The 25,573-nt window shown below is 36.2% G+C and overlaps 1 protein-coding gene across 2 annotated transcripts; it reads right to left on the bottom strand.

The window, feature by feature from the left end:
• Window positions 1-1,029: 1,029 nt before the first annotated feature.
• FTSH12 (FTSH protease 12) lies at window positions 1,030-24,346 on the bottom strand. Of its 2 annotated transcripts, XR_015977307.1 has the most exons (20): window positions 23,787-24,304; window positions 22,498-22,682; window positions 20,410-20,636; window positions 19,826-20,121; window positions 19,622-19,699; window positions 19,257-19,499; window positions 19,012-19,152; window positions 18,534-18,701; window positions 15,678-15,790; window positions 13,750-13,966; window positions 11,187-11,258; window positions 9,600-9,719; window positions 9,382-9,498; window positions 9,048-9,224; window positions 8,014-8,133; window positions 7,847-7,921; window positions 4,230-4,337; window positions 2,100-2,180; window positions 1,737-1,883; window positions 1,030-1,644 (listed from the first exon to the last, which is right to left on the bottom strand). XR_015977307.1 is itself a non-coding variant. In XM_008807757.5 (19 exons), exons 1-19 carry the CDS (start codon window positions 24,213-24,215, stop codon window positions 1,806-1,808), a joined length of 3,045 nt encoding a protein of 1,014 aa, XP_008805979.3. In that variant the 5' UTR covers window positions 24,216-24,346; the 3' UTR covers window positions 1,030-1,805. The 2 variants fall into 2 exon arrangements, 1 of the variants encoding a protein (XP_008805979.3); XM_008807757.5 differs by having other exon boundaries at window positions 1,030-1,883; window positions 23,787-24,346.
• Window positions 24,347-25,573: the final 1,227 nt, after the last annotated feature.

Below are 25,573 nucleotides of genomic sequence, written 5' to 3'. Positions count from 1 at the left end.
CGGGGCGCCCTTAATATTCGATGATACGCCTCGACCAAGTTCGGAGCACCTCATCTAACAACGCGCCCCGACCCTCGAGCTCAGGGCACCCTATCGAGCAAATCTCGGAATCAAGAATGCTAAGCCAACCTTAGCACCTGCCAAGCCGACCTCTCCAAATATATGATGCGACCCCTCATCGAGCTCAGCCTCGCCCACGACTGCATCCACGTGCGTGTCTGCGCCCACCTACGTGGTCGTATATTGCAACGCCACCGCGCCATGCTTTGCTTGCTGGCCAATAACAGCCAAGCACAACACCATGCTACTCCAGCCATACTCCGTCACACTCATCGATTGCTTACCGTTCATAAGAACGGCCTACGCCGTATGCCTTAAGCAAGCTCCAGCTGCGCGCCATCTGTCTAAAATCCATCTCCTCTCATGATGAGGACGGGTCATACCTCCACCACCTAAACATTTTTACGAAGATTATAAATAGCTCCATCGGATAACATTACAGGAATTTTTGAACCAACCAAGATCCACTCTAACTTGAACGTCGGAAGGCCTTCACCGGAACCACCAGTGAGGCTTCGCGTAGATACACCATTGCAAAGGAAGTGGTTTTCTTTTCTCGACCCCAGCCGGCAGCTCCTTCGACTCCCCCGGCATGGTCACCCTCAGGCCAAATTTGAATCACAACAGTTAGCATACTAGAGGGATTAGTTAAATAACCCTGCAAAGTTTAATTCCAATTTGCCCATTCTTTTATATTACCCCAAATAATATATTTTACAGATCAATTTCAAACCTTTTTTTTTAAAAAAAAAAGTAGATTATTTGCAACTTAGACAAATAAGGTAACATACTCTCTCCCATTGTTTTTATATTTAAATTATTTTAACATACATTCTCATAATCTTTATCTATTATACACCTAATTCGGTCAAGTAATTTTACAACCCCATTCATGAAAGTATTTCTTTTTTTTAAAAAAAAAGAGTTCAAAAGAAGGATAATTCGAATACAGACCAGAGATAACCTGACTTAGAAGAAACCCCAGATTCGTGATTCATGCAGAGAAACTATTTAGTTTGAAATGTGCCAAAAAATATCTATCACAAAGACCAAAGTTATACAATCCCTAGAGAAAGAGAGCTTGGAGAATATGAAAAAAGAAAAAATCGAGTACTTTGTTTCCTGAAATCTGATACATGTTTGCTGATAAATATACAGGTCAAACAAACAATGCCGTTGGAAACCTTGTACGGCTACTTCAGTGACTCGTGCTCTTCACAGCTCGTGCATCTGAACGTTTACCCTGAAAGTGCAAGTCATACAAAGAAACTCACAGGGTATCTGAATAATTGCCGCCATACTGCCAAGACTAAATATAGGGCCACTTTGATGGCCAAATTTGAAATCTCACAGGATTTCCAGGCTTGGAAAAGATAGCATTTACAACTATCCTATTTTGAACTCAATAGCCAAAAATTGTGTTTTGCAGGGCAGTGTTCTCAATGCTACATATAATCACATCATATTCAATTACAAAGTAGTGAACAATAATCATACAACCTGTAGGAGCTCAGTCTGACGATCAAATAATTGGCCAGACTAGAAAAGAGACTGCTAGCAGCCTCAAAATGCACCATGAGAGTTCTGTAGGAAAAGAATCTTCTGTTTGGTACTGTCAATAAAAAGCCGTGGATTTCCAGCTTATGATCACTGGAAAACAGCATGTAAATACTCACCATGGGAATATTCGTGCATCTGATATTACAATTTGATGGAGCTGTTAATTTAATTGAGTGCCAGAACTCTTAACACTGGTGGAGAGGTGCAGGATAAACGTCCAGTGGCTGGTAACGCAACCGGGAATTAACAGGTAATGGTCCCTCCTAAGAAACGGATTTGAAAAAAGAAATATCAGGTAAAACTTACTTGACAAAAATGCAAAATAGGGCAGAGAGCCAAGGAGGCAACACAGACTCAACAAATTCATGGAAAAAAATAGATAAACAGTACAAGAATACACCATCAGCTGTGTGAATCGCCAACTTGGAAAATTAACAATTTATAAATGTAAGTCAGGAACAGAAAACCAAGTAGAATACCTCATCCAGGTTTATTTGGAATGGTTCTGCTAGATCTTGAAGCATGACAGGGAACATCTGCTTCATTTTTTCCTCCACTTCCTGAATAGATAAATGCATCACATTCAGGGTTTAGAGCATTTATCAGCAAAGCCATAAATTACAACATTACAGTGATAACTCCCTAAAATTTTATTGCTCTACTGAGCTGTTGATTTGATTAAAAAATATTGAAGAGTACTATTCTGAAAATCATAAGTTCTACAAAGGTATTCAAACAAGCTATATGGGCTTCCCAAGTATGTGAACTGTGGCATATGAATTGTGATGTACAAGCTCAGTGAAAATTTTCACGAATGATGAAAAAGTTGTGATGTACAAGCTCAGTGAAAATTTTCACTAATGATGAAAAATTTCTATTCTCAACTACTAAGGAAAAATGTTGATGAGTATTGTTGCAGTGTTATCATGACAGTGGCAAGCTTACTAGATGGCCAAGCCATGCTGAACATCCAAAATCAAGTTCTAGGAGTCAACTAATACCCACCAAAAGAGACAAAGATGGCAAATATTATAGGGCTGTTCAATTTAGAGATCAGAGACACTAAAAAGGCATACATGCAGTTTATCAATCCAGCTCCTCTTCCATTAGATATCTTCTATCACTTACATGTGGAAGGCCTGGGTAATTGGACCATCGTGCCTACCCACCCCCACACACCAAAACTACAGAGGTGGTTCTGTTATTTATAAATCACAAAAAAAAAAATCTTTCATGTCAAGCTCTAACATATTAATGCATGCACACACATGCAAAGGTGGTTCTTTTATTTATAAACCACAAAAAAACATATTGGTGGTTGATTGGTTCATCAAGTCACTTTTTACTTCAAAACATTTCAATGATTGTCCCTGTTGGCCAACAATATCGAAAGGTGTCATGCGAGTAAGGTAGTTGTACTTTCATAGATTTGAAAAGTGGTCACAAGTACAAAACATGATATGTTACATTGTTCATTTGCAAATATACTTAGAATTAAGAGTACTAGTGTCAAGAATGATGACAAAATAATAGCAAAATAGGTATGTCATCTTTTATACACACAAACATACATCAGAGAAACATATCTTCATATTCCCAATGGCATTGCAATCAAAATACTTATTTCCCATCTAATCTCTAAGATTAGCTTAGGCATATAACATGTATGATAATTGGCCAAGGTTTTCTGAAACCTGCATCCCTAACTTGGTTATAAAAACATCAAAGCCCCGCTTCTGTAATTGAAGAATTTCACTTGTATTTAAAGCATCCAACACATCCAAATCAACAGTATCTTTCCAACATTGATTTCTATCCAACATTGATTCCTTAGGCCGGACCCCAAAGTCTATATTCGACACTACCCTCCCCAACTTCTAACCTACACTTTTGCACCACACCAAGTCCACCTCACCTTTGAGATGTTACCTAATCATAATCAATAGCCGGATCTAGAAAAGTCCTTCACAATGTTGCTCTTGAACTCAAATCTCAAAAAAAGCCAGCAGAAATGAAGTGCTTCATACAACTGCAAGATGAAATCACTTAGGATTCATTTTTTTGAAAGAATGTTATCACAGGAATGTAGCATACCATCTATATTTTGAAAGAAAGTTGTCTAGAACTTTTCCTATGCCTGTGAAGCTTTCCATATGGTCAAGCATGAGATTGAAAAATTATATCTTCATGAAGTCAGAGCATTCACCTGTCTCTGAAATAAAGTTATCTCGTACCTTTCCTGATACCTGTGAAGCCTTATGTCCTTGAAAACAGTTATATAATATTTCATGACAATTAAAAATTTCATCCACAAAATTTTTTGAGATTTTATGCAGCTTGTACAACTTTCGTACCCAGACTGACCATTCGTAGATAATGAATAAGCAGATGTTTGATCAAAAAAATCAAAGCTAACAACTCAAAAGGAACAAAAAAAAAATCTTCCTGAATAAATGAAAGTGATGAAGAACATGTTTAAAGAAACAATTTACTCTTTAATGATGACAGATGCTGATCAAGGACTGCATGTTTGCCTAATCTCAAGACTCAAATCAGAAAACTGAGGAGAGCACTAAATTTCAAAGTCAGAAAAGCAAGTAACATCATACCAGTCCAGTGATCCTTGACTTTTCCAAAAGTTCTCTAGCAATCATGTCCAAGATATGCCTATTCTGCAGTAAACCGTTCATGGCAAGTTCTTCCGTCTCATCAATATACTGTCAAGAAAATACGAATTAATTATGAAAATTTTATTCAAAAAGTCCAAGATTAATTAAGCATATAGAAGAAGACAAAACGTAAGACAGAACTCAAAGCATTATCTAGTGTCACAATACCCAATCTAGATGATCCTACATTGTTAAAGTATAAAAAGTGGCTCGGATACTTTGAGTGATTACAATGATAACTATTTCCTGGGTTTTGGATACCATGGGATGGCGCCATCCCATTTTTTTATGCCACAGGATGCCTCACATACAAACACTGGAAGGTGGATGTCCTGTCCCATCATTGTTCGTTTCTCATCTCGTACTATCCTGATACCCAGGACAGTGGGATGCTCCGCCATTCCACCAGTATTAAACCTTGTTCCAGTCCTTCAAGTGCTTGTGTTGAGAAAAGGTGGAATCAATTGTGTAATTTGTATAAGATACTCTCTAAAGTGATATTGAACCCCTGGTCTGATATTAGAGGACTAACAGCAAGCAAATTAACAACACAAGGGTCTTGAGGTACAAAATTTAAAGATAGCTTATTAGGGATGATACCTGACAAACAATACGTTAAATGACTTTGATGTCAGGTTTGGATTCTAGGTGTCCTATCTAAACTCTGGGCCTATTTTTCATATCAGGTTCATGTCAGGTTTGAGTCTCTTATTACATTAGTAATCACTTATAAGTGATACCCCCAACAGCATTGTTTCTCAGATACTTTCCCCAAAAACCCAGACCTAAGCCTAATTATTGCATTTATATCACACTCAATCTGGCTCGGGGAGGTGGCCCAAGATGACCCCAACCAATTCTAGCCCTAAAGGGATTTCAAATATATGTTAATTATTAGGGGATTGACCATTGGGCTATCAAAAGAAGATTTGACCACATCCAACAAATAACAATACATAACATGCAGGATTTGGATATGATCAAGATTCACAATCTTGTAGCGGACTATATACCAATAGGTGACCAGTATGGTATGGTACTAGATTGTACCAGTATATTTTTTGAATTTTTTTTTGGTTTCAAGGTTTTGCACTGTTTTTATTTAGTTTTGAGTCAACGTAGGGTTTGTGAGTTCATTTTTGATGTTTAAATGTAATATCCTTTATTTTTTATGTTACATGCTTATATTAAATATTTTAATTCTGACTAGTGTAGCCTCTGATAGGAGTACCACATATATTTTGTTCAGCCTGTATTAAGCACTAATAGCCTAATAAATCTGGAAATTAGTTTAAAGTTGGACTTTTACTCAAGAAGCAATTAGTATGACAAAAATTAATCAGATTGTTGTAAAAAAAAAGGATAGCAAATAGCATGTTAGACCCCAAGAATAGTACTTATTTTTGAATCTAACATCTTTAATTTTAATAAAAAATAAAATAAATATCAAAAATAAAAAAATATATCATTGTGTTGATTTGACTAAGATCTATGATATATCACAAAATCATGCCAAAATATTTGTATGTTGGCATGATTTTTCCATATTTTTTAAATTTTTTCCTATTATGGGCTATAACCAAAAAAAAATGGAAGACGGAATCCAGGAAGATATCTTGCTGAACATAAGCTGCCCGCCCTGCTCATCCTTCCATTCTCTCCTCTTTCTTCTCGCCTCCTCTCTTTCTCCTCTTACACTAGGGATAAAAGGGCATGGCAACCTTTTCTCCTTCAATTGTTGAGGGGAAGGGACTCATTAGGCTTGTACCAGGCCCTTACCAGGCCGAACCATTTGGAAACGAGTGGTTATAGGCAGTTCAGCCCCTTAAAGACCAGTTCGCATCGATTTGGTTCCTATTTCATGCGAGACCATCAACTGCCCTAGTTCATGGTTGGAACGGTACCATACTGATCGAATAGTGTAGTTTGGTCCAATACGACAATCCTAGAATATGACTTGGTTAGATTATCGGGTCCAATTTTGGGATCAAAACAATGTTATAGTAATGGGTTAACTTTTCACGTAATTGGAGAGCTTTTGCAGCCTACAATACATCAGTATGTAATATTTAGAACCAGATTATGCCACCAAAAACAAAATGTGTTTAAATGGAGTATCATGCAAAAAAGCTAATGAAAATAGTGATTCTTTATAAACAAGACATGTAGCTTTATTATGCCTCTACTAATTTTCATATAGATCAACATTAAATCATTTCTTCAAAGAAAGAGAGATGATTGAATGATAAATGTAAAATCCTAGTGTACAGTATTTCATTTCTGACATTTGGTCTAACAAGAAAATCTGCTAACTCACTTGAAAAGTAAAGGAGTCAATTTTTTTCTATTGGCAATGTCTCATTTTATTAGTACTAGAGGCTAATAGCTGAATTTTGATGTTCCCTTGAATCTATGTGAATAAGACAAGACACACATTCAAAAAATTACTCTAGAATAAAAGCCATTTTCAACAGATTAACTTATCAAATTGTGGAGGATAAATTGCTGTTTATATTCTTCATGAAATTTAAAGATTTGATGTGACCAAGGGTCCTCAAAGCTAACATTTACATTTTCCAACATTAAAGATGCTTTCATTTATAACCCATGTAACAATTGCGCATTGTTGTTTATAAGGCATAGTTAGTTTGATGAACTAGTACTTTTTGAACACATGCACTTTCAAACATTTGCAAAAGGGAACTAATGCAAGTTGCCTCAGATCGTTATTTCATTGTTCGACATGTTCGACATCTTATACCTCTCTATAACCCTGACACATTTGTCCATCTAAATGCCATTACAGCAAGGATTTTGTTTCCCTTGATATACATGAAAAGGTGCTAATAAAGAGGTCCAATAGCTATTAATGATAGAAATGCTTACCCATAAAACTCTATTATTTAACAACTTTGACAAACGCATCTAAAAATCAATCTATATCAGATACTGAAAGTATCCCTACTCCTAAGTTTCTAGACAAGTGTCGTATCAGTTATGAAGTAGCTCACAGAAGCAGTTTGCATCAAATTGGAGTTGGAAAGGAAGGATTTCTAAAATCTTCTCAAGAGCCTTCAAAATTGTACATATGTTCTTTCATATATACATCCACTATCCTGACATAGTGATCTATGGCTGTTCATGGACAACCTCAAGTTGAAACAAACAAGCCCCCACCCCACCCCCCAAAAAAAAACACAACCACCACCTCTGTGAGGCCTGTTTCCCAATGTCCACTCGCCCATTGCGAGAATTACAATAGCATGGTATCATGGGTATGCCCATGCTTGTCAATCAATGTATGCACACAGGTATCTAGCAAGTTTCTACAAATAGTGTGTAATTAAATTTTTCTGATAGAACACTTATGCCCTATCAACCACACAAGCAACAGTTCAGACATATATTTGCAACTGCCAGTGCCAATAGTTCATCACATAAGATCCAACAAAACATAAGATCAACAATTATTGCTCAAAAAGAAAGTAATCAGTATCACTTATATGGTTGAAGATATCTTATGTACCCAGAATTTACAAAGACAAGAAAGATGTTACCCTTGTGAGCTCTCGAGTAAATAATTCAGACACTTCAGGAGTCATCTCAGCAGGAATCACATAAGGGTCATCCCACTAAAACAAATCAAAAGAAAAAAAAAGTTAATAATGAGAAAAGAATGCCATTTTATTGTGTACCAGGACTTAAGAAGGCAAATAAAGAATACCTTATACTTGATCAACTCGCCATCTGGACTATCTGGTCGATCCATCATTCCAACCCTTTTGACTAGAGTTGCAAGGCCTAATCTTGAATTTCTGGGGCTAATTACCATCTCTCTGGCTATCTGCACTAAACCCATAATTGGTGAAAGAAGCACTTGGTTCTTAATTCTCATCATTATGCATAAATTTTAGTCAGCACATATACAATGAAATGCTAATATTTAGTATGTTAGAAAAATGAATATAAATATGCAGCACTAGAGTAGGCTTAATTAGGAAAAGACATATTACTACAATGAACAAATTAATTACTACAATGTAGTAATTACTACATAAACAGTATGTGCCAATCAACAGAGGTCACTCTGAATCAATTATTACAATGAAGCACATGGTTTTTCTTGTGTAAAGCTAACCATGCATATCTTCCCTGCTTACCTTGGGGTCTAGATGGTTTGTCTACAAAATGTTCTTGAAAAGTTTCAGCAATTTAGCATTTGTCCCATGATTATGATATCAAGAAGGGAGGGAGAGAAAGCAAGAGGTAGAGATATACATATATACACATCCACACATGCGCTCTATGAGCGCGCGCGCGCGTTCACACACACACACACACACACACAGAGAATTGTGGACTGATTTGCTTTCATGACAACTAAGCTTAAATAGAAACTTCTAAGGACAATGATGGAATTATATTTTAACCAGATTAAGAATGTTTAAGCAATTATTGGGAATACCTAGGAAACATTTCCATCTAAGAATGTCAATGTATTGATAAGTGGACAGATCATATTACTTGAAACCACAGGATGTAGTCAATATCTTAAAGAAATAAGACCTACGAAAAAGGTGAAAGTATTCATCTCAAGGAATGTATAATTATGTAGGAAACAATTAAAATTTTTCAATCAGATAAGGCAGCAATAAATCAGCAAATTAATTACTCATTATAGTTATCAACCGACGTACAAAAAAGATGGAATGTGGAAGTACAAGCAGATATCCTTCAAATCTATAAAATTTCACATACTCTTGTAATTTTTTCTAGATCATCTCTTCCTCCATCAGTGATGTCATCACCCAACACAATTCGTTCAGCACAGCGCCCTCCATGTGCGACTACCATTTGCATCTTCATGTATCCAAAGGTTGTGTATCCTTGATCTACCATATCTTCCCTTGGATAAAACACAGAAATTGCAGTTTCCTGCACAAATTTATATGCAGATATATCAGATGACAATTTTGAATAACTTCTAAAGCTTAACAGTAGCATCCGAATAGATGACTCTAGTCTGCAGTAATCTCCATTGATCGGAGTGACAAGTCATCACTAATCTCCAAATCCAGAGTCAAACTCATACCTTGCCACCAGGAAGTAGCTGAGAGAATGCATGCCAATCAAATCGGGGGAATATATGAGCTAACAATATATGGCCAGCTTCATGGACAGCCAACAATCTCCTTGTCTCAATAGAAACCTTTCACATGGACATGAATAACAAAATGCCTTGTTAAAAATACAGCTGTGATATTGAAGATATGCATCCAAGTAAAATTATTGAGAAAGAAGAATACTTACACTTTCTTCACATTTTTGTTGCTCTTCTTCTGTGAGCAGCACACCCATGCCCTCCAGCAATTGCTTGTCTAGCACATCGATTATGTCCTGCTGGGTAATCATGGTATGGCCTTTCCTTACCTGAAAGCCATAATAGGAATCTAGATTACTGGAAAGGGCAAGATTGATCCAAATAGATGTGCATAACCATTACATAGTAAGGATTTCATAGGCTAGCATAATTCATTCCCTATTTAATGAAAAGTTGGTCTAGAATTTCACAAGGTAATTAAGGAACAAATAAATTTCAAATCCTACCATAACAAAATAAAATTTCCAATTAACAACATATATTTTCAACCTTAAGGAGTACATGAACTGAAACTGGTAGAAGTTAATGTTTATTTTATGTGCATAGAAGCGATAATTTACTATTTATGAGGGCAAGTGGAAAGATATGTCATGTATTCAAGAATATCTACTCTTCAAGGTGAAGTCCAAGTGAGCATTCATGATGAGAAAATAGACCACCATTAGCCTGTACGACAAAATGTTGGAGCTGCATGAATAAGCACTTGAAGACACTTATTTTGGCCTTTCCAAGAAAATATAAAACAAAAACTATGAAATTCTAACTACTGGATTATTATATTTAAGTATTTAAAGTTACACTAACTTGGTAATATACATAATATAAATTTAAAATAAGTTTTCAAAGTTTGGAGTTTCTCAATGGCCAACCTAGGATAAAGTCAAACTTTCTTACAAAAAATTATGCTGGAGACTACTGCTCTACAATGGGTTGCATTTTGTTTTCTCATGCATGCATAGACTGTATATGATTACATATTGTATAGCCACTTATTATATAAATAATCGCAAATAATCAAAGTTCAACTTTTCGAACTCTCCACCATAATCTGTAAAAAGGGTCAAGTCTACAGTCACTGCTATTTTATCCATTTCCTTGCCATAACATCCATCCATGCTATCACCTCTTCTTGTTCCTCTCTCTTCTACATAACCCACCACTTAATCCACTTAGGCTTAATTATATAGATGTATTTTCTTGTGGATTTACTCATCAGAAAGAAGATTTTGAAAATGATTGCGTTTGATTATTGCATGCCATCAACTTGATTTGAATCTTGGTTTTACTTGATTCTCTGCTGAAATTGCATCTATATCTTTGCTTTGATATGGTATCAACTGATGAGACAAGAACAAGAAGTAAATGGAATGAGAGAAGAAAGCTAGAGCACCAGAGATCCCATACAGCCTATGACTTAAGTATGCTTTTGTTTACCCACTGATAGCTTTGATAAGACCAGAAAACAGTTGCCAATAAAAAGTTAATGGAAGACTACTATCCCTTCCAATTTATTTACGCATCCATGGAAATATTAACTAGAAATGAATTCAGCACATAATACTATCATAAGCTACAAATTCCAAGTTAAAAGAAATGTATACTGCTACAAGCATATAGAGGTTTGTTTATATGGTAAATAGTACTGCTTACTTTTCACGAAACCAATAAACATAATGGAACTTTACCAACGATCTCCAATCATTTGATAAAATATGTAAGAATTTTTTTAAACTTACAGACATTATTGCTGCTTCATTGACAAGATTCCGGATATCAGCTCCAGAATAGCCAACAGTACGAAATACAAGCTGTTTAACATAAAGGGCATCAATCAATAATAATATTCAGATAATCACAAAATGATAATATCAGCATAATAAAACTTCCAATACACACAGTCCATGTAATACAACTTGACAGAAAGTTTAAAGTACAGCATCCATTCAGATTCCAAAGCATGATATGTTCCTGGATGTTGAGCTGTGTCAAGACAGATTTGTCAAATAGTGTTTCTTCTACAAACATCTTGAATGTGATAATTAAAAAAGAGTGATATATCCAAATCAGCTTTATAATTATTCATTGTGAATTACCACAACCATAACCATCAAATATCAATCCTTGTCCAAACTGTTAACACTCCTCTTGTGGAATTCCTAAATTAGTAAGAATTTGCAGAAAACCCCAGAACAAAGGCAACTCCATTCCTAAAAACGGCTGAAATCTGAAAATGTAGAATAACCCATCTAATGTTAATCCTGTGAGCAGGAGTATTAATGAAGACCAGATGATATAGTGGCATCTCATAAGTCTACATGCAATACATCTTTCCAGTAAATGTAGGTTATTATTCATTGCATACCTCCACTTGCAGGCTCCCAGAGAGAAATGTGCTGCAGATATCCAGTTCATGTAACAACCGGTTCAGATTAGCAGGTCTCGATAGAGTGTTATGCAGACTTAAATTTAGCAATCAAAAAGAACCCATGAAATAAGCCACATTGCTTGTGTGAATCCCTTGGCCTTCCACTAGGCCTCCAATATCTCTACCAGACTATCCCAATGTTGAACAGTGTCATCCCATTATATCAAGTTATCAACCAACAAGTTCCCTTATTTGGAACAAAACAAAATTCCATGTGCATCTCATGCATTTATCCTCATAAGAGGAAATTTTACATAAGATTTTGGTCATAGACAATGGACAGTAAACAGCAAACAAATAATACCTTTAACTTAAATCAGTAAAAGAGATTTGTGATTGGATGAGGATGCAGTCTTTTAGCTCAAATGGCAATCACAAACCTAAGCAGCTGAAATTAATTACTGCATGTTTAATCTTCAGAGGAGAAGACGACTGACATTCTATTGCCTATCATGCACTTAAGCTAGTTTTATACTTTCCACATAGAAGTCAGTTTTCAATAACTTCATAGACATTGACTCTTCATGTTCCAAAGTCTACCCTTTAAAGAGTATATCTATCTTCAATTTTACTCATTTTACTTTCTGATGTTTCATTATAATCAAAAAGGATCACTAACTGGAGCCTCTTAATTCGTAAGAATGGACTTTTTGAATCACTAATTGTATTGAACAAGCAAACCTATTTTAGGTTGTTAGAGAAGAGATACTTAAGAAATTGTTTAGTTGTCGATGCAGATAGTGAGTCAGGTTGACAGAGTCCTGCTAGGTACCAGAGTTGAGAGAAACAAGAAGCAATTTTGGTTCTGTGGAAGATAAGGAAATATAAAACAATAAGAAGGAAAGGAAAGGAAATAGAGTAAGGTACAGGAATATCAGCAAGCATTGCAATCTCCCTTCTCAATCAGGAACAAGCATCACAGTGCAAGCTCCAAAAGAGTCCACAAAGTTGCACTACCAAGGGTTCTTGGGCAGATCTTTGCAATCTCGCATGGTAACTATGGCATTGCACAACCCAAAGGAATGAAAGTTTTTGAAGAAAAATATTAATGATTTTATCAAGAAAATATGAGGAGGTGCAAAGGTATTTATAGAATTCTAATGCCCTGACTACTCTTAGGATTTGTATTAGGCCTCTTGAACCCATATAAACTCGAAATTCATTGGAAAAAGAAAATAATCGAGCAAAATCTGGGAACAAGGGCAATTTCAACCAACTAAAAAGTTGGAATGCACTAATTGGCATTGGATTGAGATCCAACCTGCCACAGTTGTTATCATATCAAATTTTCAATTGACCTACCAATCTTCCAGCATTGGATCTATATCCTCCCCAGAGACTGACTCAAAGATCGCTGCTAACTAAAGACTAAACTAATTTGAATTTGACACAATACCTAGCCATGAAATATCTATTTTCCTGATTATTTATCACAAATTGTTTATCCACAATGGGCATCAAACTGTATATAATGTCTTGCAACGGGAAAAAGATCTAACCAGTCTCCTATTTTTCCCCCTATATTTAATCAAATTAGTTAACTTTCTTTTAATTACTCTCGGGCTGCCTAACAACTTTAATACAATAGTTGGCATTTCTCAGGAAAGTCATAGTAGGTCATCAAAAGAATTTCTAACTCCTTACCTTCAATGCAACTAACATCTTTCATAACTAAAATCATCGGACATTTAAACCCAGCTAAGGAAAAAAAGGGCCAAATGATACAAGCAATCAAAATAGTAGACTGGTAGCTGAATTTGTTACACGTTCTCCTTATCAACTGTAATGCAAGTGTTATATAAAATCTGAATGCGACAGTAGCATACAGTACTTCATTTTCTAGGGAGAAAAAAGTGAGGGGAAAAAATTCTAACCTTTTCGAAGTCCACATCTTCTGTGAGCTTCTTTCCTACACTATGCACACCAAATATTTGAACTCGTTGTTTAGCATCTGGTAAACCAATGTACAGTCGCCGATCAATGCGCCCTGGGCGAACAAAATCAGGATCCAACTCATCTGGCCGGTTAGTTGCACAGATGAATATTACAGCTTGTCTAAGAGAAAAACGATCAACACCAGTTTTTTCTTTCCTGTAAAGAAACAACTCCTGAGAACAGGCCTATGTTGGCACATATAACCAGTATTTCACTTAGATGACAGGGCACAATCTAAAAAGGTTTATATATGAGATAATTTAATAAAAAGTAAAACATATATAGCAACAAGCCTATTTTTCACACAAAGCATATATTATTAGGCATCATTGATCACAATACCAACTTGGGTTAAATAAAAATTCCACTATGAAACCCCAAAAAAAAAACAGAATAACCCTACTGCTAGTTTAGTCTTCCCTGCATAACACATTCGCCCACTAATCCACAACCTTGAATACAGGTGTCCATAAAAATATCTGATCTAATGTAGATAATAAGCCATATGAAAGTTGAACAAAGGCAAGTTGGAAAACACTGCAATGCGGGGGTACCAGTTTGCTATAGCCTTGATTATATCAAGTATCAAACCTTCCTTGAAAATGCATTCATGAAGCTCCATGCCTCTGCATTTCCATGACACATGCATTGCTTGTGCCATACTCTAGTTACCATAGCGTGCATGACAAAATTGCAAGTGACCACAGAACAGTAAGGACCAATTATTAGTTACCAGCTTCAGTACAATGAAGTTAAGATTGAGGTTGAAAAATATGTGACTCATATTCACAATGCCCACTCACAATTTGACTTAAGAGAAGCAACCCAGTGACCCATAAAATGTAAATTTTTCAAATAAAAATAACTAAAATTAAATAAAAAGATAGAATAAATTAAGATTCAGATATAAGGGATTAAAAAATGATAGAACATTCAAATAAGTAGAGAAAATCAACTTTAGAAGAAATTATTGCAAATCATAAATAACTTGTGATACTTTCTCCAATCCACATGCCAATATTACCACAAGATCAAAGAATGCATATGAAAATATTGCTTGTGAATAGACAATGGCTACCAAAGAGAGTAACATTTTTAGTACCGATATAGTAACCTAATGAATGCAATGATCATTTAAGTCAACTGTTCGCATATGCCCTAAAACATTTCTTACAATAAGACCCTAACAGCACATATTTACTTAAGTTAGAACTATAAATAGATAGGCTAGTTATTACCAATATGTAGTGTTGTAAACTATTAGCAGGATTTTATAGAATTAACATTCAAGAATTACTAGGAACTGATATATGCAAAAAATTGTTATATATTTGATTCAATCAGCTCTAAATTCATCTTTTTACTTGCCTAAGTGACTTTAACTCCACCAAGATAGAAACAACATTTAATCAGAAAGGGGCATAACAAGTTTTTTTAGACTTCCATGTCATCCAAATTATAACAGACACAGTCATACTCAATGAAAGCTAATGAAACAAATAGAATTTTGAGTTACTAGCCCTGAAAACAGAGAGACAAATCAACTTGCTGAATTCACCAACTCTTAGTTTGGCACAAATTTAGCAACATGTTATACCTGCCTTCATGATCATTTTAGAATGAGGACAGAAAAACCCATCTGAAATGAGGGTGAGGGCAGGACTCAAACCAAAGTCCTTGGTAACAACCTCCAAAGGCTTTATTAGCTGCGTTAGTTGGCAGTCATACTTACCTTAGTGTGACATGAATTTAGTATATTAATTGAAACATATCCAATTCTTTGAGATTTTTCTCTTGTGAAGGGTTTCTCTTCTATACACTCAACAACACTTGAAGAAGATAGGAACAAACAAGGAGAAAAACATACTCTCCATCAAGCTGAGTAATTAGAGCCTCAAAAGTTGCCCGTCTGCGTGGATCCTTCCTCGCATGTCGTCCCGCAATAGCATCAATTTCATCCACAAACACAAAAGAAGGAGCCTGCCAAGAGGATCACTGGCTTGTTTACAACATATAAAACTAAAATCTCTAATTGGACAAAAAGCAGCTGAATGTTGTGCTCAAGGTACGCCATCTCAGTAATGGGCCCCATACCGATGTCATCCTGTTACTATGTTGGTACGCTCGATATGGAGGCCGATTCAATATATTGAGTGTCGGTACGCAACCCGTACCATATATTACCGGTACCGAACCAGTACGATATGGTATGTCTTGTACCGCCTAGTTCGGTATGGTATGGCGTACCTTGATTGTACTAATATTTTAAAAAAAATAAATGTCAAATTTAATAAGGCAACCAGATTATAGACATTGAAAGAACAGTTCGATAGTAAAAACTTCAATGAAAGAGTAAATCAGCAACAAAATGCAATAAAGGTGTATCTGAAAGAAAAAAAACTATAATATTTCTTATTATAATTAAACTCTTTGGAACATGTAATAGAATTGTACATTGGAAGAAGCAAGATAAGTGAAGAATAATTAGTGCAAATCCATGGATCATACTTGCAAAAATTAATGCGCCCATGCTTGCAAATATCATGTTAAGATGATATTTACAAAATAAGACAGACATGTATCATTGGTAAGATTGTGAGACCAATCACGGGATCTACTTCTTAGTTTGCATTAGTTTTCACTAAGAGATGTTCACTAAGAGAATATATGCAATGGAAAGTAAGTTATGCCACTATAGAATAATGTGGCATCCTGCTTGAAACTGGTTGACATATGATACCATCATATGTATAGGCAGTTGAAGAAGGTTCGGGCAATCTCTTTAATTTTAATTTTTTTTTATTTTATCATAATCCTTTGGGACCATATCGACGATTCAGGAGTGCACTACAACTAAACTTTCTATGATCTTGGGATGCCTCGCTACGATGCACCTACTGGATTTATTAGATACATCAAACGAACTCATTTCAACCAAGCTATCATGGTTGGAAGGTGATAGAAAGGACCAAAGACAAATATGATCAAACTTTATATCTTAGTTGTATGCAATGTCTGCCAAACGACTTCAACTACTTGGCTCGCGGCGTACCAAACTGAATTGGTGCGAAACTAGGTTGGTTCAGCAATTCAGTTTGGGATTCAACGCAAATTAGCCCAAATTGCTCCAAATCGAGCAGAACCACCTGGTTCCACTCGGTTTTGAGTGGTTCGACTCGGCTGAAGGGCCAAACTAGCCTAATTATCTTTAAACCCTAAGCCTAATTATCTTTAAACTACTTGGGTTTTAGGCTTTTCACTGCCATAGCTGCCATAGCAAATGACAAGGCTGATAGCTCCCCTCTCTGTCCTCCTCCCCCTCCCTCTCTCTCCCTCTCTCTCTCTCTCTCCCCCTCCCTCTCACTCTCTCTCCCCCTTCCTCTCCTAGCTCCAGTGGGTCAGTACGGTACATACCAATAACATACAAACTGATAGCTTACCAGTACAAGCCCAAGTACTGGTTCAGGGAACCTTGGTAGTATGTTTGGTTTTAGTGTAAGGATTAGTTAAGTTAGATCAAAATTTAAATCAAGTCTAGAATTTATATGATTCAGTGATTAAGACAAATATATGTAGGGCAGGAGATTCTTCAAGCAGGGTAGTCAGGGCACAAGCAGTATTCAAAATTTCAGTTTTGAAGGGTACAAGCAGCAAAAGAAGGTTTATTTAATCTCTATATCATGCAGAGATTCAAACAAGCACAGGTATATGTCTCAGATTTAAAATTCCCAGCACCATTATCTGAGATTCAGTAAATTCTGCATAAAATTCAGAAAACAGAAATCTGGGGGGTGGGAAGGTTGTCTTCTTCAGCAAACAGCATCAGCAAACAGGAAAAAGAAACAGCAAGTAGCTTTTAAAAACAGCAACAGAAACAGAAACCAGAAACCAGAAAATATGCATCAGAGTTTTTTTTTTTCTTTCTTGCAATGCCGGAAATGACCACTGATTTCAGCACAGTTCTCAGAATAGAAAACAAACCCTTTTCCATCAGACTTCAATTTTGTTTTCTTTCAGAAAACTGATTTAACAATAAATGGAAACTGGAAAATAAGTTTCAGAAAATTCAACAATTGAAACCAATCCCTGGTTTTAGATAAATAAGTTTTTCTTCTAACAGAAACAAAAATGGAATGATCTACCAATTAGAGGTCCTACACAAGAAAAATATAGTGTCACATTCTTTTAAAAAGAAAAGTTAATTTCTAAAAACAATTCAAGGAGAGGAATGGTAGAACCAGATTTGACCACATTGAGAGATCACTCTGAAAGGAGTTCTCATAAGCACATTATAACTGATCAGGGAATAGGACAGCAAAACATCATGAGCGGAGGAAAGGAATAGATAAATGATAAAAGAATAAACTATGCAAAGATCAGACTTAAAGGAAGCAGAAAATGTTGTGACATATATATATATATATATATATATTCTCAAGTTCACTTGCAAATAGAGATCTCTTTTTTTCTTTATTTCAATATCTCAAACATCAAGACTTCAATTATTTCTGTGACTTCATGAGCCTTACAAATCTTCTCGCTAAAAAAAATAAAAGAAAAACAAAGGAATAATTTGCAGGCTTCATGTATCTTGTTAGTCATCATTAACAAGCCATATTATTATTATATTAGTAATCAAGTTACATCCAGTGCAGACTGGTCAGAATTCAGAAACAGAAAATATCATATTATATTTTAGAACAAAGGATGAGAGAATGAATACATTTCTTTTGGCGATGGAGAAAATCTCATTAATCCTTGCCGCCCCACTTTTTTCACTATCTGTAAATTCAGCACCAGAAGCAAAAACAAACGGCATGCCACTTTCCTTCGCAAGCGTCCGTGCAAAGAGTGTTTTTCCAGTCCCCGGTGGTCCAGAGAGAAGTAAACCCTAGCATGGAATTAGATAATATTTTAGATCATATCATACCCCTATGCCACAATAAGTAGACAAAAAGATATTTTATATTAGAGCAATGCTAAAACAATGAACAACCCTCACAGACAGCCCTTAGAAAACAGGACTATGCCCATTAAAATTTTTGCCGATAAGGGAGCCTGCCAGCTGGGAGCTGACCCTTCACCACTAGCCACAATTATTAGGCACTAAGCCTGTTTCATAATGGTTGCCTGTGCGAGCTGTTCATTATTATATACATTTTCATAATATTGAGAAAAAAAAGTGAAGTAAGAAAGATTACCCGCACAAATGCCACTTCCTTTTCATAATACTGCATAGGATTATTCATATAAATCATGACCTCATCCAGAAGATCCCAAACATCACCCCCTAAAACGACTTCCTTATACATTGATTTCGTCTCATCAGAACTCTCTACTGGCTAGAATACATACAATAGATTTATCAGTTCAGTGGATTAGCATATAATAGTCCCTAAAATAACAAAACAAGAAAAGCAACTAGAGTTGCAGCCATGAAGCTCACCAGAATAAAGTTCTCTGCAGAAGCCATGTCAAAAAGTTGGTTATACTTTTTATAGAGATATCGCCGAGATGTGATATGCAAAAGCATCACAGACTCTCTTATAAGATACAAAATAAGCAAACCTGGAGCTAATGCAACCACAACTTTAAGGAAATAATGAATTTGCTGTTTCTGAAGGAGATCCACTTCAACACCTGAGCTTGAGACAGTCTCAAACAAGTACGGATCAAGAGGAATATCAACCTACAAAACATAAATTCATCCATGATCAAGTTCAGGTTTAATATGCAGTAACATGGATTGCATTTTTTTCTGATCTTGCACCAAAAATGTAACTGGAGGGAAAAATTAGGCATCAAACTTACTACATACTCCAAAGGAAATCCTTCTTTCATTGTTACATATACTTTTTTCAGGTCCTCAGAAAAGACAACAGCAGCAACCTGTTTGCAACATACAGCTTTAACTGCATAGAGTAACCAAGGAAAACCAAAACAAAAAACAAAGAAACAACTACAGAAATAAAATCTGATGTTAGACCATGCTGATAGAAATGATAGAATTATTACCTCGGAGCAATCAAGTTTATCAAGAAAATATGTATAAGGTAATTTTGGACGATAAAGCCACCATCTCTTGGAAATCCATAATGCTCTACTACCTTGTGTATCTGACACCTTCTCCACCACTTCTTTGCGCAAACTTTTCTCCACTTCTTGCATATCAAAATCAACTACGTATTTAGCATTAATTGAACTAATTTGCTCAGCTAATTTATCCTTTCTCAGAATTTCCTTCCACATTCCTAGTCGCTCTCGCCAGTTTGTTGAACCTTCTTGCTTTTCTATTGAAGTGCCAGCCTCAACTGTAATCCATATGGAAAGTGGATAGTGAGAGATTTTTCGATGCTTTATGAGAATCAATATGGGTTTGCCCAGCTGGTTTACTATTAAACAACCAAGCAACTCATACATGCAGGGCCATAGCATTATTTTTTTTTACATGAGACACAGAATATGCAAATGTTAATATCAACATATCCTAACTAGCATTTGGACTGTGGAAATGGTATGCGTAATTAAAATATTATATCATTTGTTAAAGAATTTTAACCTACAAAGAGGGTTAAAACACAAAAAAATGGGAAACCCACCTGAAATGCCCAAGCTTCCCTTTAACTCTTTCTTTTGTTCAATGCTTAACCTTGTATCACTGTCAATAACTTTACTTACGGTATCTTGAGCAGGTTCAGGATCATCACTCCATGCATCTTCTCCAACATAAGAATCATCTTGAATAAGTGCCCCTCCTGGTCCTTCAATAAATTTCTTAATTTTTAGTCCTTTGGGCATTGTCTTCATCCATATGCTTTTCTTGTATCTGCAGTAAAAATGATAACCAAGTGTAAAAGAAGCTCCAGTTTTCAATTTCCATACTAATACATCCAGGTTGTAAACATGGTGACATATCAAGAATTTGAATACTGATTGCATTACAAAAATTCTGAAAAAAAAAGAGAGCAAAAAGGGGGTTGAAGTTAAGACAGGGAACAAGGTCTAATATGTAGAACTTTTTATAGCTTACACAACATCCATGAACTAGAAGAATTATTTGCGTACATGAAATGCTGGACAAATACGGTTATCAGTAGAAAGATATAACACGAGAGAAATTTCTGATTTTTGAACTTTAAGTAGGATACATAATCTGAGAGCATCAACGAATCAAGATACAAAATGGAAACATAGCTTGTATGAAAATGGTTGTAGTTGTATATGAAATCAGCTAGTGTAAAAATGGTTACAATTGTACGTGAAATAATGGTAGTCCTGCATAAAACAAAATTCCCAATATGTTTTGGTACGGTTCGAGCTTGAACCAGATATAAAGCACCTCTGCAGTAGTCAAGTACTGACAAGCTGCATCCCTCCCTTAGTTCATATATACAAAAGATAGTCAAAGTTAGGACCAATGGTCATTTCTACCTTTATATTAGTAAGCTTCTTGATGATGCACCCTCAGATATATGACTCCTTGTAACAATGAGATTTGCAATTGGAGCAGGTTTTTTATCAAGTGAAAATCATGCTAAGTTGATTGAATTCACTACAGAATCCCTGCAAAATATAACATTACAAGGGTATAAAGGACATGCAAATCTCTATATATCTTGTAGGATATCATTCTGATGTCCAGACATCCCAATGTAATGTTTTAGCCATCAGGAATCTTTATGTGACACAACCCAAAAATATTAAGTAATTATCCAACTCCTTATCCTTACAATTCAATTATAAGCAGTTTAAAACGCCCATTGTATTTCTTCCATGCAAGTTTGAAGCTAAACACACTGAGACTAAAATTTCCATGGATAAATCCAACATCATACTGGATGTAGATTCACCAACCACCAATCAAGAATATCATGAATTAAAAGGTTCACAGCCTAGGCATTCAATCCTTTGCTTTGCTTGTTTTCATGAGTACTATTCCTCATGTTGAGAACTTAAAGAGCTAAAACAAGTTCAACTTTGTCAGCCCAAGTATTATGCATGCACATAGGTGGAAGTCGGTTGTTAGCTAGTTCTTATGTTATCAATATTATGAGTTGGTGGATGCATGTATATATGGCATGCCATCTAGCAGGTAAAAGGTACAAACTTCACATTGTGGATGGTGCTACCATAATTTCTCCTGATGATCTACTTTTTAATGGTCAACTGTCACAACATCTAATTGTTAATCTATATGCATGTTACTTTGTATGAATTCATCGACACAGGAAATTGATGGCTAAAGAAAAAGATTTCACAGGATTTCACTTATTCATTAGTATCTAGCGATTTAGGAGACATACCTTGATTTGTGAATGATGTTATGAAACCTCCTGATGTTCTAGTGCTTAGTGTTGGATCAAAACACCATCTAGTCATCCATCTAAATACATAGCAAGATCTCTTTTACCCAGAAATAACTTAATTTGCTTTTCAAACATAGAGCAAGCCTCAAGGATGGACATGCAAATAGTGGACTCTCTAGGATTAGCATGTCATCTCCTTTAAACATTTAATGCATATCATCATGCACTACAAGAGAATCTTTTCATCAACAAAATAAAATTAAAAATAAAATAAGGAGATATCATGATTACACCACAAGGTCATTAACTTTCCTAATTAATAGCATGTACAAAGAGAAAAGGCTAATTAGACCAATTCCAAGTAAACCATTATGCACTTACTTCCTAACATTAGCAGGTGATGGCTCGGGAATCAATGCCTCCATGAAAGCCTCAGTCAGTTCTCTCTTGCTTCGACGATCAAAATAACTTGTAAAAGCCACATAGGTTTTCTGACATATTATTGTAACAACAATAATATACAAAATCAAGGCCCCAACACGTCTTGGCTCCCACTTCTCCTTGTCCTGAGGACATTGAATGGATGTATTTGCTTATCTTACACATTAACCATTAATAGACAAATTTATAAAGCAGTGCATGAAATAATTGAGCATGTCCAAGTTAACAGTAAAATTTCAGTTTACAAAGCATAAAACAGCACTAAGATAACTGGTTGTCATACAAAAGAATCGCTGTATAGAAAATTTTTGTATGTATTAAGAAAAAATCCGATGATTCTCCACAGGTTAAACTGTTTTCAGGAAAACAGAAAATCTATCATAATCCATGAAAATCTATAGTTGCTTGACCAATCTAGGCAGATAATTCTTAGCCTATTTTCTTGCACCACAATATTTTTCTCCTGAAAAAAACACAACAATGATTTTTCCCTTCCCATTCTTTCTTCATTTTCACTTCTTCCTTTTCTTCTCTTTTCATAATTTCTCTTTCATTTTTCTTCCTTTTCTTCTTCAATTTTCCCTCTTTGAACATATCATCCCTTTGCTTTATGCCTCTTCTTCATTTACTCATAAGGACTGCAAGAATGGCCCTTTTCTCCTTCAGTTTCTTTCAAGAGAGGGCCAAAAATTATGCATCAGAGCCCCACTAGTCACCCTTTATAGCAGTAAGATTTTTTTTAAAGCTTTTCTCCTCCCTCACCTCATATTCTAAATCAAACAGATCAACATTATATGTGTTCCAGCAATCTCCCTTCCTCTATGCCTTCCAAGTTCAACCCGATCCCCCTCATATCTTAGGGTTTATGGCTATTGATCATCAAATATCCTGAATCAAAGTTCCAAGAGTCAACATTCTACAGTTATAAAAACTTTGATCCCCAAGAATTTATTCAGATGTATGCTGAATGAGTAATCATACTACGGGAATTATAGAAACAATCAGTGACTAAAATAGCATTAGAAATTAGAATAAGCAACTCGTATGATGACATGTAACACAAGCAATGAAAACAAGACGCTACGCTCACATAAAGATTCTAATTTACATCAGTTGATCCAGCATTGATAAGGTGATTCTTTTATCAGCTAATCCAATGAAACTGCGTTCAGAGTAATAAATTGGACTACAAAAAAAAAAGAGACAAATTTAGAGAAGAAAAACGGCACCTTCCAATTCTCCCACTTGTTCCACCCTATAAACTCGGGGACCAATTCCAACCTGAACCGATCCACCACCCCTCTGCCCTTCTCCGCAGCTCCCCGGGCACCATCGAGCAGCTCGCGAGCCTTGAGATTGGCTTGCTCCAGATCAAGCCCGGTCTCCTTCCTGAGGTATTCCCCAAAACTGGCCAAGAACCGCACCGAGCCGCGGCGCATGGACTCGGAGACCCTGCGCCATGAGAATTTCTCCGGCCCATCCGCGGCGCCGGAGAGAGAAGCTCCAAGAACCCTTCCCCGGCCGTGGCGACGCCTTCTTCTGGGGTCGGGAGGGGGAGGGAATGGCCTAGAAAGGAGAAGGGTGCGAGGGTTTCGGGAGAGGAAGGAGGAGGAAGAGAAGGATAGAGGGGCGGGCATGGGAAGGACGCCGAGGTCCATTCGGAAGTCGGCAACCGAGGATTGGGTTTGGAGCGGAGGGAAAGAGGCGAAGGGTTTTGGGTTTTATTCCCATCCGTTTCGTCCCGTTTTATTTAGCCGCGGCCAGCAAGTGGCATAACAGCTCACTTGAACACGTGATTCTTGGATTAACGTCTCTTTTGACGATCTCTCGCTCCATGCTAAGCCCTAATCAGGAGCGGCCCAATGTATTTGGGGGCCTAAGGCCATTTTGTCTTTGAGGCCTTTTCTACAGTGGGCCGGCCTAAGGCGAATTCACAAGGGGCCTTTTTTTTCATTTTATCTTTGAGGCATTTTCTACGGTGGGCCTTCTTTGGGCTGGGGCCTTAGGCGACCGCCTCAGTTGCCTAAGGGTTGAGCCGCCCCTGGCCCTAATCTAATACTAGGAGGGGGGAGGGTACATCAAATCCAAGCGTCCCAATGTAACGGTATAATCTAATCACAGTTAATAACTATTTAGGCACGAACAATGGGGTCGAGGTTGCATCTTCCGAGCAAATAAAGCATTCATCTTTCTTAATGCGAATCCACCATTGAATTATTCACCAATCATTTTGAATTATCCATCGTTAAAAATATGAATTCTTCTTTCGCACAAAAGATACAACCCCATCCTATCTGATAGAATCGATCAAAGATTAGGCACTTCAATTCTGAGAGCTTAGACAAATTATTTGGCTTCATCCGAAGTAGGCATTCCCATGTACGATGTATTATAATCTTTAGAAACTAATGCAGAAACATGGTATATGAGATCTGTAATTACGAACAATTACAGAACTGATAAGAGAATATGCTCTCGTGTGCAAACACCACAATATATTTAGCGTTTTTTTTTTGTATGAATGCCCCTCTAAAAATACAAATTTGCGTAAATACCCTTTTAAAAATTATATTTATTTCCATACCCTCACAAAATATTATTTTTGCACAAATACCTCTAATATAATGGTTCTTCTAACACCGTTAATAAAAACCATATTTATTTTAATTAAAAATAAAATAAAATTTTGAAATTACTTTTTTGTCCTTCACCACGATCGCCGTATAAATATTTCTTTTTGCACACCTGCCCATTAAGAGTATTTAGTCATTCTAATTTGAAACTGTTAATTTTTTAACGACGTTAGATGATATGGGTGCATATGCAAAAATAAGAAAAAAAAAATGGTAGAATAGCAAAACAAGTATTATACGAGAGTATACATATAAATATTAATTTTTGAAGAATATTCATGCAAAATTCGATATTTACGAAGTCAGCGCCAACGAAACCCTCAAGCACAACGCCAAACGAAAGAGACCCCCGGACCTTGAAACCTTTTCCTTGGCCTCTCTCT

This window comes from Phoenix dactylifera, chromosome 1, assembly GCF_051530095.1.
Source record: "Phoenix dactylifera cultivar Ajwa chromosome 1, Ajwa_hap1_PhDact_Kaust_v1.1, whole genome shotgun sequence".
Lineage (NCBI taxonomy): Eukaryota > Viridiplantae > Streptophyta > Magnoliopsida > Arecales > Arecaceae > Phoenix > Phoenix dactylifera.
Note: the sequence above shows the minus strand (reverse complement) of the source record. Positions and strands in the feature narration are given on the sequence as shown.